General features: G+C 59.3%; 1 protein-coding gene and 1 pseudogene across 1 annotated transcript; both read right to left on the minus strand.

The window, feature by feature from the left end:
* Positions 1-3,794: 3,794 nt before the first annotated feature.
* On the minus strand, positions 3,795-11,247 carry SPATA24 (spermatogenesis associated 24). Its single transcript, XM_006110349.5, has 6 exons — positions 11,089-11,247; positions 10,443-10,508; positions 8,485-8,615; positions 6,777-6,847; positions 5,852-5,954; positions 3,795-4,708 (listed from the first exon to the last, which is right to left on the minus strand). Exons 1-6 carry the CDS (start codon positions 11,182-11,184, stop codon positions 4,612-4,614), a joined length of 564 nt encoding a protein of 187 aa, XP_006110411.2. The 5' UTR covers positions 11,185-11,247; the 3' UTR covers positions 3,795-4,611.
* Positions 9,932-10,063, minus strand: LOC112547400 (U4 spliceosomal RNA; annotated as a pseudogene).
* Positions 11,248-13,694: the final 2,447 nt, after the last annotated feature.

Below are 13,694 nucleotides of genomic sequence, written 5' to 3' on the forward strand. Positions count from 1 at the left end.
GGGCCTGCATCCTGGCTCTCGCGCCTGCACCCTGGTGAAGAAGACCCCCTAGAAAGGCAGCTCTGAGACAAGGGCCCAGCCCTCCCATTTCCTTAGGTCATGGAGCAGCGAGGCACCCTGGTGCCAGGGCCTTGGAGCCCCGTGAGACGCCCCGTGCGGCCCTGAGACGCGGCCAGGCCAGCGTCCGTGCAGTGCCCTTCGGAGCAGGAGGAAAGGCCCATCTGTGTCCTCACGCTCCCGCGGCCGGAGGGGGAGTCTGGAGCGTGCTGAGTCACCGCTGGGCGAGTGCTCAGGGCTGGACAGTGCCAGAGAAGCTGTGCGGAGCTACACCGGGCAGCCCAGGGTGGCCGGGAAATAGCCAAGCTCTGAAAGAAGCGGGCCCGATCCTGCTGAGAGCGGCCTGGGCTTCCCTGGGGCGCTGCTGCCCGCGAGCAGGAGCTCAGCAACGCTGCAGGCTCAGGGCCCGGGTGGCAGCTGTGGGGAAGGCAGCTGGAGGGCACCAGTGATTCACCTGGTGCGAGCCGGGGCAGAGTCCCACTGGAGTCGCAGCGGGAGCCTGCAGGCCTCCTGGCCAGGACAGGTAGGACTCAGGGCCACTGTGTGGTGGGGCAAACGCTTCCCTCAGTCACACAGCTGGAAAAGTGGAGGCCAGAGGGAGCCGCCCTGGGGTCCAGCCAGTCCACGGCCAGCTGCAGACCCTCCCGAGCAAGGTGCAAGAATCTCCCGAGGGGAAAATTACAGAATAACCTGCTCCCCCGCCCGTCAGTGCCTGGCTCACGCGCTAGAGTCGGGCCGGGCGCCTCTGGCGTGGCTTCGTGCGGTCACGTGCCACGGTGAACGTCTCCTGCCGGGGTGAAGGCGGGCGAGCCAGCTCCAGGTCCAATGGCCCACCAGTGCCGCCCCTCAGGGGAGGTCCCAGACGGAGCCCAGCCGTCCTTTGGCGGCGAGGCTGCCCCTGCCCGGGTTTAATGGCGCCGCGCCTCTGGGCAGCACGTGGGCCGAATGAGCCAAGTGCGGCTCTCCAAGGGATGCTGGCAGGAGGGCGGTGGGGAAAGGGCCAGCCCCACAGGAGGGGAGGCAGCTGGGATGGACCGTCACTGAGGGAGCTGCCTGCCGACCGAGCTGCTCAACGTGTCAAACGGGGACAGGACCATTGATGTGCCGTGTCCAGACCTATGCGGTGGGGCCGTGCCCCAAGCCTGGCCCCTTCTGCTCCTGCCTAGCCCAGCACCAGTCTCCCCTTCCCCCTTGGCTCCGTGTCCCACTCCCATGGACGCGCTGCCTTGGTCCAACCTTCCAATCCGATCCCCCCCCCAGCTCCCCATCCCAGGCCCCAAGCCGACCTCCTTCGGCTCCTCTTCCCAGCCACTCCCCGGTTCTTTGTCCCACTCTCCCCTGTCCCGTCCCACGGCCTCAGTCTCCCCGCCCTTCTCCTCTCTGCCTGGGCCCCAGAGACAGCAGGGAGACAGGCTCGTGGGGCACGCAGCAGTGCCGGTTACGGGAAAGTCGTGAGTCCTGGGCTGGTCAGGCATGGTCACTCTGCAGCCTGGCCCGACAGAGGGGCTGGAGCGTGCTCAGTGAGGACCGAGTGTTTGGGGAGTTTAGCTGCCCCACTCCAAGTCCAGAGGGGAGCAGAATCGGATGCCTGCCCCACGGCCCCAGCCTTTGGGGGGCCCTGTGATTCCGCGTTACCTGGGGCTCCTCAGACAGCGCCATGGTGACGTAGCACAAGGGCGATTTCACGCCACCATCGCTGGGGAGGGGAGAAGTAGGCACCCCAAGCGCTGCTGAATGGGACCGTTTATAAATAGCCCCAGAGGAATAAAGGGCAGCGGCCGCAGGGCTCTCAGGAGCTTGCCAGGCACCTGGATCGCTTTGCTGTTCCACTTCGCCTCCCCCGGGGCACAACACCCCGCAGAGCAGGCAGGGGACGCGCCATCATGGGGCGGGATGGGGCTGGGCTCGGACGGACGGCCCGTCAACCACACGGCTCCAGCCAGCTCTGCGCTGAAGCCTTGATTCCCCAGCGTCGGATTTCTGAACGCAGCGCCGAGAAAAGCGAGAATCTACCCCTTGTCCTCCCCAGCTGCTTTGGCTCAGCTTGGGGGCTGGAGGGCCACGAAATCCTTGCCCACCCGGAGCCCGTCCTTGCCGGGAGAGCAGGGCAGATCTGTAACCGGGTCAGTCATCTTCAGTAATGAAACGAGCTGCTGGCCACCTGTGAGCGCCGGCTTAGGGACTCTGAGCCTGGGCGCCCAGCAACGGCTCTCGCATCCCACTTTACTGACAGCAACGGCGGCTTCCTGACAGCGATTCCAGGGACACGCGCCCCTGGGAGAATCCTCCCCCGCCCCCAGGAGCGCGAGGCAGCGGCTGTGCACCGGTCCCCACCACACTGCACAGCGGTTTAAGGAATGAGCCAGATGGGACATTTTTCACAGCCTGAGCCCTGTAGCTGGGTGGATCCGCTTTGTGCCAGTCCTGTCTGAGGCGGGTCAGCCAGGCAAGGCCACGGTAGAATAATAACCTCCCTGGGTGATTAGCCACATTTCTAATCAGGCTGGCGTCCGAGGCAGGGTGAGGGGGACCTGCCTTAAGAAAGAGCTTTGCCCGAGGACGCTGCTCTCGGATACGCGGGGAACATCCCTGGGGCTGGCCCCTGCTCTCAGGGAGCCTCGCGCACGGCCGGGGTCACTCCGGTTTACAGCAGGGATGTGCTCAGGGGAGTCACACTTGCAGCCGGTGGCCAAACGAGCGTGTGTCGAACCGATGGGAAACCCAGAAATAAAACGTCTGCTTCCCTTCCCTCCAGCCACTCACAACGCGGCCCTCAGGGGCTCGGCAGCCATGGCTACAGAGGACCCTGGGCTTCCGCCTTACTTGAGCTACGTGGACTCCAGCGCTGTCCTGTCAGGTACGGCGACAGCAGCGCAGACGTACGGACCCTCGACCCACAGCACCCCACGGCAGGGGATCAGACGGGCAGCTTACAAGCTCCCTGCCCGTGGCTAAGGCAGTCGAGGGAAGAGCGAGGGAGGCATTTGCTTGTGGGGAGCCCCTCGGTTTCCTGGGTGTCCCTGTCCCTCCCGGGCCTGTCTGTGCTCCCCAGGGGGCGTCACTGTGCCGGGAGGTAGCGCCCCCTGGCTGTGTGGGGCAGGAGAGCAGGCACCTGCAGGGTGGTTTGTCTGCCTCATTCTACGCATCTCCTTGTGCCCCACCCCGCTACGTACTATCAGCTCACCCCCCAGCACCTCTCACGCAAGACAGGGGCCCTCTGTCCTGGCCACGCCACTCCCGCGTAACCTGCCACTCCCTCCCTCGGCTGCTCCTCATGCAGCCCCCCCAGCCTGACAGTCTTCCACCGGGGCTGGGGACACTCCAAACTCCAGGGCAAGCTGAGGAAAGGGAGGAGAGGGCACCCCTGGCCCAGCATTTGGGGCTGAAGGGGGGCAGACTCCAGCCCCGCTTCGCCTGCGTTCCCACCACAGGCACCTTCCAGCACCTCAGAGGGGACTCTGGGGGTGTCTCGCTGCCGGGGGAGGGGTGTCAGAGTCTAATCACAGCCTGTCCTCCACACTGCATCTTGGGTACCAAGACTGGGAGCCGCAATGCGGAGCCAAAAGTCCCTGGCTAGTCCAATAGACCAAGGACATTGACCAGCAGTTCTTGAACCACCGCGGAGTCCCATCCTCCCTTGAGAAGCGGTGTGGGGCCGAGACGCTGCTGCCAGGAAGGGACACGCACGACTGAGCTCAGAGCCGGGCAGGACAGAAAAGGGGCCGCAGATGTCCAGGTACTCAGCATAAAACCATTTATTCGAAGCTGCTCGCTCTACCCATGCAGCCCGTCGGCCTGCCAGGCTCCAGCAGGATCTGCTGAGCTCCGTGAGACTGTCCTGCTGTCACGGCATGAAGGGCCAGGCCGGGGAAGCTGAGATATGAACAGTGCTGGCTAGGCAGGGGCAGAACGTGGCTGCAATGGGAGCATGTGTGGACAAGCCCCCGCACACCCGCAGGGAGTAAAGAACAGCCACTCCGGCCATGCAGGGCGGGTGCTGGGCAGAGCCAGCTGGGGGCGGCTGTGTGAGGCAGCCAGAGGACAAGGGGAGCCCATGGCAATAACTCCACGTGCAGGTGGCTCCCAGCCACGGCTCCGAGCGGAAAGGCCGCTGCGCTCCAGCAGGCCGTTAGCTGCACTCAGGTTGGGCCCGGGCAGTTCTCTGGCCACCCTGGAGTGAGCGGTTGCACTGCCCCGAATGGGGATCCGGGCCCAGCCCCATGGGGCAGGCACCGTCCATGAAGGAGGGCCGGGTGGGCTCGGCTTCCAACCCCTCCCCGATCCCTCTCCCGGGTCTCCCCGCTGCACCAGCCCTGGAAAGCCCGGGCCCACGATGGTGAACATGGCAGCCCAGGGAGTCTCCCTGCCACTGCTGAGGGGGCGGGTCAGAACCTCCTTTAACTCCAGGGAACATGCCTGAGACGGTCACGGCGGGCGAGTCTCTGAATCCACAGGCCGCTCCTGCAGGAAGAGGGGCCCGGCCTCACTGGCCGCCGCGGGCCCCGCGAGCCAGGCCTCTTGCAGTGGCTGCGGGGGGCGCAGCGAGCGCCGTGTCTAACCCGGTCGCTTCGAACCCTTCTCCTTCCTTCCCAGCACTTGCGCGATGTAACTCTCCTGTTGCTTCTGTATTTGAAAGTCGGACACTTGAGTCCTGCAACACAGAAACAAGCCGGCCCCTCAGGAAGCGGCCGGGCTATTGCTAATGCCTCAGCCATTCTCCGGGTCGCCGCCTGCCCAGGGTAACCAGGGCCCTTCAAAGTAATCGCTGAATCGATCAGTGGCCGGCGTAAGGAGGAGGCTCCGTTTCCCCACAGCGAACGGTGCCCAGGTGGGAGCCCTCACAAGCCAGGGCTCCGCTGCTTTCAGGCCTTGGCACTGGTCAGGTGATGCCCTGTCCCTGGTGTCCAGGGTGAGCCGGGTAAGTCAGAGCCAGGCACGACAGGCACCGGGACTCGCTGCTCAGTCACGGGGAGGCTCAGGCCTGGTCTGCCTGGCTGAGCGGTTCAGCACACCCCAGAGTGACCCAGCTGTGCGGACACAACAGCCGCGGGGATCCATGGGGCTGACATGCCTTGTCCCTGCCTTATCCCCCTCCCCCGCACTACCGCCTTGGTTGGAGTCAGCAGAGGCAACCGAGCTAGAGCCCTCTCGCTTTGCATGCCGGGTGTTCTCGTGAGGGGCCGTCAGCCTTGGCGCCTCTTCCCCTCCCGCCTGCTCTGAGGGAGCGCCGGCCTGTTGGGCACCGCGTGGGCTCTGGGGCGGGAGGGCCTGACAGGGCAATGGGGCAGGGGAGCCAGGGGCTTCGCTTAGCAGGCGGGAACGTGACAGGAGGTGACGTCCAAGGCTGCTGGCGAGCGTTAAACTCCAGAAGACACGGCACGGCCACCGAGCTCCGGCCAGACGCCCAGTGGCGGCAGCGCGAGGCTGACAACGACCTGAGGGCAGAGCCACCCCGTCCATAGGACGATTCGGGGCAGCACCTCAGCGTCCTATGGACGGGTCCCAAGATGGCCCCGAGGGTTGGGGGAGGGGGGGCCTGGCGCAGGGCGGCAGCAGGAGCCAGCCCCCCCCTTGCACGCTCCACTGCCGCGGGAGGCGGAGTGGCCTGGTCCCGCGGGTGGCGGGGCAGGACAGAGCAGCTCCAGTTTCCGCCACCGGGTGAGTGGAGGACGGGCGACCCCCGCTGCTGGGGGAGGGGGTTGGGGGAAGGCTGGACCGGGAGAGGAGCAGAAGCAGGGCCGGCAGCGGGGGATTGCCCCAGGCCCGGCTGCGGGCCTCAGGAGGTCGCACGTACCTGAGAGTTTCCTTCTGCTTGGTGATGCACTGCTGCAGCTCCTTAATTTCATTCTCTTTCTCGGTGAGGAGACCCTCCTGTTTCATAATGTGGCTCTCAATTTCTACCAGAGAAAAACAGGGAGGCTTAAAACGCCTGAGGGGGGCAGCCAACCGTAGGTGCGGTCCTGTTCCCTCTGTTATCGCCCCTGCCGCTGGGACTTTATTGGTTGGCCTTTGTTTTCGTACAGCATCAGCTCCCAACACGACACAGAAGCCACGGGGAAGATGGCCTGGACCCCGAAATGGAGGGGAGCTCTGCCAAGAGTGGCATCGACGCCGCCTGCAATACTGGGGGCTCAGAGCCCGTCAGTGCTGGATTATTGTGCGTCTGCTCACACCCACAGCTGTCTGCAGCGCCGGCACAGTCCCTAGCCAGGGCAGCGAAGGGAGGACGGCTGGTGAAACAGAAAAACTCAAACAAAGGTTCCCGTCTCTAGCACCTGCCATGGGAAGGCATCAGGGTGTTGCCCGGGTGTCTGTGGGTCTCACAACGCCCGTGAGAGGCAGGTAGGCCCCACCAGCCACAGAGCACAGCCAGAGATGCTGGAGCGCAGAGAGGTGAGAGGGCTAATCCTGTGAAATGCTGAGCACCCCCCGGATGCCCTCAGCTCCACTGACGCCAGCTGAAGGTCCCAGGGATCTCTCAGGGGACGCCTGGTACCTCACAGGGTCAGCCCCTGGATCTACGGTCCTGTGAGAGCCAGCGGGGATGGTGGGGGCGGCAGGCGTCTGTCTTACTCCCCTTTACACGCCTGTGGAGACGTGGCCTGAGTACAGTGTTAAATCATGTCAGACTTTCTAAGTAAAGCAAACCCTGGTTTCTGGCCTTTTGTTTCTAAGCTGGCAGAGCACCGCCTCCCGGATGTCGCTTCTGGCCGACTTACCATAGCACTTGCTTCTTAGCTTGTCTTTTTGGGAGGATTCTCTTTGTGCTTTGCTCTTAACACTGGAAAGTCTGTAACAGAAGCAACACAAATGAGCGGCAGATTCATTCGAAATGCTTCAGAGCCGTCCCGTTCGCAAGGGCTGATCTTCCTTTTGCACCCGCGTGGCCTTAGGCGCCCCCACACTCGCACACCCCCTTACCCGGTGTGCACTCACCCTCAGGGCAGCTACTCCGCTTGGCCTGCTCGCCAGACCCTGGGAACGGGCAACAGGGGAGGGATCACTGGATGGTTCCCTGTTCTGTTCCCTCCCTCCGGGGCACCTGGAACTGGCCAGTGTGGGCCGACAGGACCTGAGCTGGATGGGCCTTTGGGCCGACCCGTCTGGCTGCTCGTGTGTAATCAGGCATCCAAATGACACTGCTTAGAACGAGATACTTAAGCTCTGATCCTGCAAAGCAATCCACTTGTGGGCAGGCCGGTCAGCCCAGGCAAAGGCCCAGGGGCTTCAAGATCTCCACACCCCGATCACGTTACAAGTGGGGATGTAAAATGTAAACTCCTGTTTAACTGGTTAAACATTATTAAAGGGGGGATGGGCGGGAGGGGCCACTCCAGCCCAGCCTGCGGCGGAGAGGGGGATCAGGCCCAACATGAACAAGGGCTGCTCCAGCCAGTGGGCCTTGTGGGGTACGTCTAAACTACATGGCTCCGTCGACGGAACCATGTAGATTTGTTTGTTCGGCAGAGGGAAATGAAGCCGCGATTTAAATAATTGCGGCTTCATTTAAATTTAAATGGCTGCCCCGCTCTGCCGACCAGCTGTTTGTTGGCAGATCGGGGCAGTCTGGACGCTCCCCTGTCGACACGAAAGCCCTTTATCGACCTCCCCGGTAAACCTCATCCTACGAGGCATAATGGGGATGTCGATAAAGGGCTTTCAGGTCGGCGCGGGATCGTCCAGACTAGCGCGCTGAGCCGACAAACAACTGATCAGCTGTTTGTCGGCTCAGCGCGGCAGCCATTTAAATTTAAATGAAGCCGCGATTATTTAAATCGCAGCTTCATTTCCCTTTGCCGATCAGCCTAATCTACATGGCTCCATCAATGGAGCCATGTAGTTTAGACACACCTTTGGTGGGCCTCGTGGGGCCGGAGCAGCCCCCTGCCCAGGGCGGGCGGGGAGCTGCTCCAGTCCCACTGGATAACCAGAACTGGTAAGCCCCACCCGTTAACTGGTTAACCCTTAACATCCCTAGTTACAAGGCTGGGGCTGTCGGTGGAATTGCCCTTTAAATAACAATGAGCAGCGCATGGTAGAGCAACGTACAGAGCCTGATCTCCCAAACCCAAGTCCCATTGAACCGCCACTGAATGAAGTATTAGTTCAATATAGTGCGCGAGGGAGTTTGTTGTGACGCTGATGTAATGACTTGCGTTACTGGAAGGGCCACGTGCCCCAGTGACGGACCGGGGCCTCATTGTGTGGGCCAGTCAGAACCACAGATGGTTGCTAAGAGCTTTGGGTTCTGACTGCTTTGCTTTTTGCTGATCTCCGGTGCTATTCAGTTTGCTCCCCCCCGATAATGGAGCTCCTCGTTAAGTGCATTGCTGCCAGACCCAGCCTGGCTACTAACGAGACAAAGTACTTGCTGAGTGGTTTTGAACATTCAACACATTCTCTCCCTCCTCCCCTCCTCCAACTTACGCTTGTTCAAAGGCTTGTTTCTCTCTTTCAAGCTGCTTGGACAAAATATCGATCTCCCCAAGGGCAAACTGCAGCTTCTCGGCCTCTTTGGCAAGCAGCATTTTGGTCTGGGCATGCTCTTCCTCTTCCTTCTGTAACACACACAGCGTCCCTGTGTTCTCTGCCAGCCCCAGACCAATCCACAGGGCAAGTCACAGACTCAGCGAAATGTAGGGCTGGGGGGGACTTGGAGAGATCAACAAGCCCAGCCCCCTGTGCTGAGGCAGGACCAAGGAAACCAGGACCATCCTGGACAGGTGACTGACCATCCTGTTCCTAAAACCCTCCAGTGACGGGGATTCCACAACCTCCCCTGGCAGCCTGTCCCAGCACTTAGCTATCCTTCTAGTGAGAAAGATTTTCCTAATCTCTAACCTGAATCCCCTTTGCTGCAGATTACTTCTTGTCCTACTTTCAATGGACATGGAAAATCACTGATCACCATCCTCTTTAGAACAGTCCTTAGCATATCTGAAGACTGCTATCAGGTCCCCCCTCCAAATCAAACCCGTGTTGATCAATATCTTCCAGGTCCAGAGGGCGTTTCATTTCCCAACTTGCCACAGCTTGGTATGAGCAGTCTCATCACTTTGCCCACTAATGGAAAGCAGCCATGCCTTGGATGGATGGTGGCTGCTATTACAAGTGCACAGAAAAAAGTTACAAAGCAATTTAGGAGGAGAAGTGTAAAAAAATGACTCTAGGCAGTTGAACTTGCCAGGGAGCTGAAGGAGGCAGGATGCAAACCCTATCATGGCCAGGCCACGGGGGCTAACACCCGAACTCCTAGGAACTGAGTCACCGGATCTTTATTGACCACAAGCTTACACATCCCCTCTTTTGTCTGGTTTCCAAAAGACAACACCTTTGGCGAGACAGTGGCCCCCGCCTCACTCGGGAATATGAATGCAATATCTACTGAGAGATGAGTGCCACACACTGAATTAGCCAGTCACACAATTTTTACATGAACTTAAAGATCTTGACAGACACATTTCATCAGGATGGCATGGTACGGTACTATCACCCTTCCTTGTGTGCTGCTGCTGGCTTCAGAGCTGGGCACCCGGCCAACAGCCATCTCCCTCCAGGTGTCTAGCTATGAAATCAGCACAGAAATAAAGGCGGCAATGCTGTAACCTCCCTCCCCCCCGCAACTCCCTTTTGGATCAGGACACGTAGTTTGAGAAACACCAGTCTCCCCGTGAAGTCTGTTCAGTATAGGGTAAAAGCACACAGAACGCCAGATTGCACGGACTGTGATGTGTTTTTCATGCCGTGAATTTGGTAGGGTCCTGGCCACATAACCTCAGGTGCCACGGAAAGTTAAAACGTCAAACATCTAAGTGAATTCCAGGGCACGGCCCTGGTTCCTTAGGCAGCTCGCCACATGTGGCTCAAGCATGAACCTCCAGTACAGTACCCTGAAATTAGCTAGAAAGATTCAAAAAGAGAGGCTGTGGTAGAGGGAGTTTTCAATTAGCAATAATCGTGCCTCGGATTAACCTCATTGGCTACGATGCTGCCACCGCACAAAGCTATACACCCAGAAAAGACTTGTTAGTGGCACTAAGACAGTCTTTTTTTCCTTGTGTCAATTGTAGCCCCATGGAATTCTAGACCGCTGACAATACTCTTTTCCACAAGCTTCACTCTCTTTGGTGTCTAATTAACACAGTATCACAGAATTTTTTTAGAACTGCTAAGCTGCATCAAGACTACCCTGGAGTCCAAACACAGCTCTTCTACCTTTGATTAAATACTGAAAGACTAATTTCCATCTGTCTGGCCTAGTTTCCAACAGGAATGGAAATCGTTACATTATTCATCGAGTCCTCCAACAGGACTGGGGTTGCGTGGTGCCAGACGCTGCTCAGAACACACGAAGACGTAGTCCCCACCGCCTAGGAGTTACTTGCCTCCAACTTCTTCACCACAGCCTCGAAATGCTCCTTATGTACAAAATTCTCCTCCTGTGTTGCTATCTGCAGAGGGAATTTGAAGTTCAATAGATCAGTTACATGCACAGATGGGGCTTACACCTCCGAGAGTGACTAGTGATTTGGGGCGGCCACCTTCGCACGTTTTACAGAAGCCTTTTCTTTCCCCTGATCGCCAGCCCTTTTCTCGGCATCTCCGCTTGGCCACCCAGCGAAAGACAAATCGCTGGTGTTTTCTCAGTCTTGGCCATAAACCCCAAGCGCGGTGCCAGGACCCTGCTGCCAGCCAGTGTGCGGGGCGGGGGCGTCTCCGGAGGAATTCTCCATCTCCATCGCAAACGGGGCAACACGAAAACGTGCGAGGGCCAGAGCCCTGGTGCACAGCGGGCACAATGGTGCACGTTGCACACGATTGCTCAGCCCCAAGCCCTGCACCGGATGCAGCTCGCAGCGCACTGGGGGGGGGAGGGGGGGCTGATCCTGGGGGGGGGGCTGTGGAACCCCCTGGGACCAAGAGCCACCAGCGCTGGGCTGTAGGGGCGGGGCCTCTTGGTGACCCCGCCCACTCGCTATAGCCCCGCCCCAACCCGTAGGCCCCGCCCCCGCCCTGCGCTGACGCCCGCACCCGGAGCCGCAGGCGCTCGATGAGCGCCGCCTGGGTCGCGGCGAGGTCCCGCAGCTGCCGGAAGGCCAGAGCCTCGGGCCGCGGCCCCGCCGCCATCGCTCCGCGCTCAGCCCGCCGTTGGAAATGGCCGCCGCTCGTTGCCGGCCAATCACAGCCCCGCTCCCTCTGCGTCCCTTAGCAACGGGAGCAGCCAAGCCCCGCCCACCGGCAACCGGGCGCGGGACACGCCCACTCCTTAAAGGGGCCGCGCAGCGGCGTGAGGTGGGGTCTCCGCGGGGAAGCCAGGCAGGCTGGGGCCTTCGAAGGGGGAGGGCCCACAATTGGAGCCAGAACGTCTACATGGCAGTTAAACAGGCCCCAGCCCGAGGCATGGGCAACAGCAGGCATGCAGCTCCAGCACAGACATGCAAGCTCCAGTGCAGCCGTGCGACAGGCGTGCAGCTCCAGCACAGGCATGCAGCTCCAGTGCAGCCGTGCAACAGGCATGCAGCTCCAGCACAGGCATGCAGCTCCAGTGCAGCCGTGCAACAGGCATGCAGCTCCAGCGCAGACGTGCAAGCTCCAGCAAAGCCGTGCGACAGGCGTGCAGCTCCAGCAAAGCCGTGCGACAGGCGTGCAGCTCCAGCACAGCCGTGCGACAGGCGTGCAGCTCCAGCACAGGCATGCAGCTCCAGTGCAGACATGCAACAGGCATGCAGCTCCAGCGCAGACGTGCAAGCTCCAGCAAAGCCGTGCGACAGGCGTGCAGCTCCAGCACAGCCGTGCGACAGGCGTGCAGCTCCAGCACAGGCATGCAGCTCCAGTGCAGACATGCAACAGGCATGCAGCTCCAGCGCAGACGTGCAAGCTCCAGCAAAGCCGTGCGACAGGCGTGCAGCTCCAGCACAGCCATGCACAGTGTGAAAAACAAGGGGGTGCAGAGAGGCAAGACAGCAAGTGTGTGTGTGTGTGTGGGGGGGGGGGGGTTGTGGAAGAGAGTTAGAGAGAAAGAAGCCGAGTGGCCTAACTCATAACCCAGGGTGCGGGGCACCCCCAGCCTTGGTGCAGGACCTGAGCATGGCCCCTCTAGGAACTTTCTCCAGAGGAAGAGGGGGAGTACCATGGGCAAAGGGGTTAAAGGCCTGCAGGACAGGCTGGGGGCAGGGTGGCCAGGTTGGTAAGGAAGGTCAAGACAAGCCAAGGGGGGCAATGTAACATTAGCTACTGGATGGGATTGGAGGAGTTACTCAGCATCCTGGCTAGGCAGCCAGCTCGTGGGATCGCTGACACTGAGTAAGGGATGCTGGGTAGGAAGAGTCAACCGTAGACATGTCAGGACTAAACCCCCATTTACACTGGTCAATACAGTCAGTGCGGATATGGTTTCCTTCCACCCATGTGAAGCAAACAGAACATCAGCCTCATGGAGCTGACAGTGGAGCTGTCAGGCAGGTTCAGAGGTAGATCGGAATGGAGGATAAGTTTTATCTGCCTAGATTATAAGCTCTTTGGGGTAAAGGCCATCCTTCCTCTGTCAGGGTTGGTACAGCAGCTAGCACAGTGCAATTTTGTTGTGCAACTAGGGCTGAGAGGTGCTACAGGAATATCGCAAATTGCTGCCAATACTGACAGCATGTGAAAGGCGTTCCTCTCCTTGCCGCCATGTAAATCTCCAGTCTAACAAAAGCCCAACGTGGTAGCTGGCTTTGGAGATGGATGTTTGGGTTTGTTCTGGGGCTGGTTATGGGTACTGTTGCTACAGGAAAGCACCTTCAAAAGGGTGGATCTTACATTTCACCTGTACAGGCAGGTTTGGGCTTAGTGAGGCATAAGGGACAATCAGGCCTTTGGGACTTATGCCTCTGGCTGCATGGGAACTTCTTCATATGAGGCCAGTTTCCAGCTGATGGGTGCTTGCGTCTGCTCCTGTTAAGTTTGCTTTGCAAATGTGACTTAACTGTGAAATATTTCTCAAAGATTTGGAAAGAGGGAATAGATCAACTCTGTATAGAAAGGCTGACTTGTTCCTTGGGAGTACTTTCCTAATTACAACTGGTTAGCTCCTTATCAGAGCTGGCCAGAAAGTTTCCAACAAACTAAATGCTCCTTGGTGGCAGCAAAATGTTTTGCTGAATCTGTTAAATATTGACAGGAACCGTTTGCCTTAACACAGGCAGGTTTCCACTGGAACGTTCCCAACTCTGGCAGGCAGCCGATCAGTCCCCAGAACCCTGGAAGACTTCCACTCACAGGAGGCAGCCTGCCAGCCTTAGGATCCCTGGCTGGAGGGAGGGCTCTGTGAGGTAGCAGGTTTTATGGGAGCCCTGGCTGGAGGTGGGTCTCTGGGATGCTAGATTTCATAGCAAGGAATTTGCCAATCGTTTCAGAGTCCAGCCAGAGATGGGAGCCTAACAGCCCAAGAGGCCCAGCTAGATCCAGACTTCCTGCAGTGCTGGTCAGTGAAATTGACAAGAATGTCACTTTGGCATTTCCTTCAATAACCATTTGAGTGAGGAAATAACAGTTTCCGGGATGGGTGATTCACCAAGAAATTCAGGTAATTTTAGTTTGACTGCAGAACTTGGGAGGGCATTTTCCACCCTAATATAATATTGAAGTGACTTTGG

This window comes from Pelodiscus sinensis, chromosome 16, assembly GCF_052426305.1.
Source record: "Pelodiscus sinensis isolate ZL-2025 chromosome 16, ASM5242630v1, whole genome shotgun sequence".
Classification (NCBI taxonomy): Eukaryota; Metazoa; Chordata; order Testudines; family Trionychidae; genus Pelodiscus; species Pelodiscus sinensis.

Bases quoted from the DNA above. Each gene is read 5' to 3' on its own strand.
- SPATA24 (XM_006110349.5), bottom strand. From the start codon at position 11,184: ATGGCGGCGGGGCCGCGGCCCGAGGCTCTGGCCTTCCGGCAGCTGCGG. The intron at 6,848-8,484 runs GTAAGTTGGAGG...CTTCTGTTACAG, and splicing joins AAACAAGCCTTTGAACAAGC to ACTTTCCAGTGTTAAGAGCA. The intron at 5,955-6,776 runs GTAAGTCGGCCA...TTTCTCTGGTAG, and splicing joins GCTAAGAAGCAAGTGCTATG to AAATTGAGAGCCACATTATG.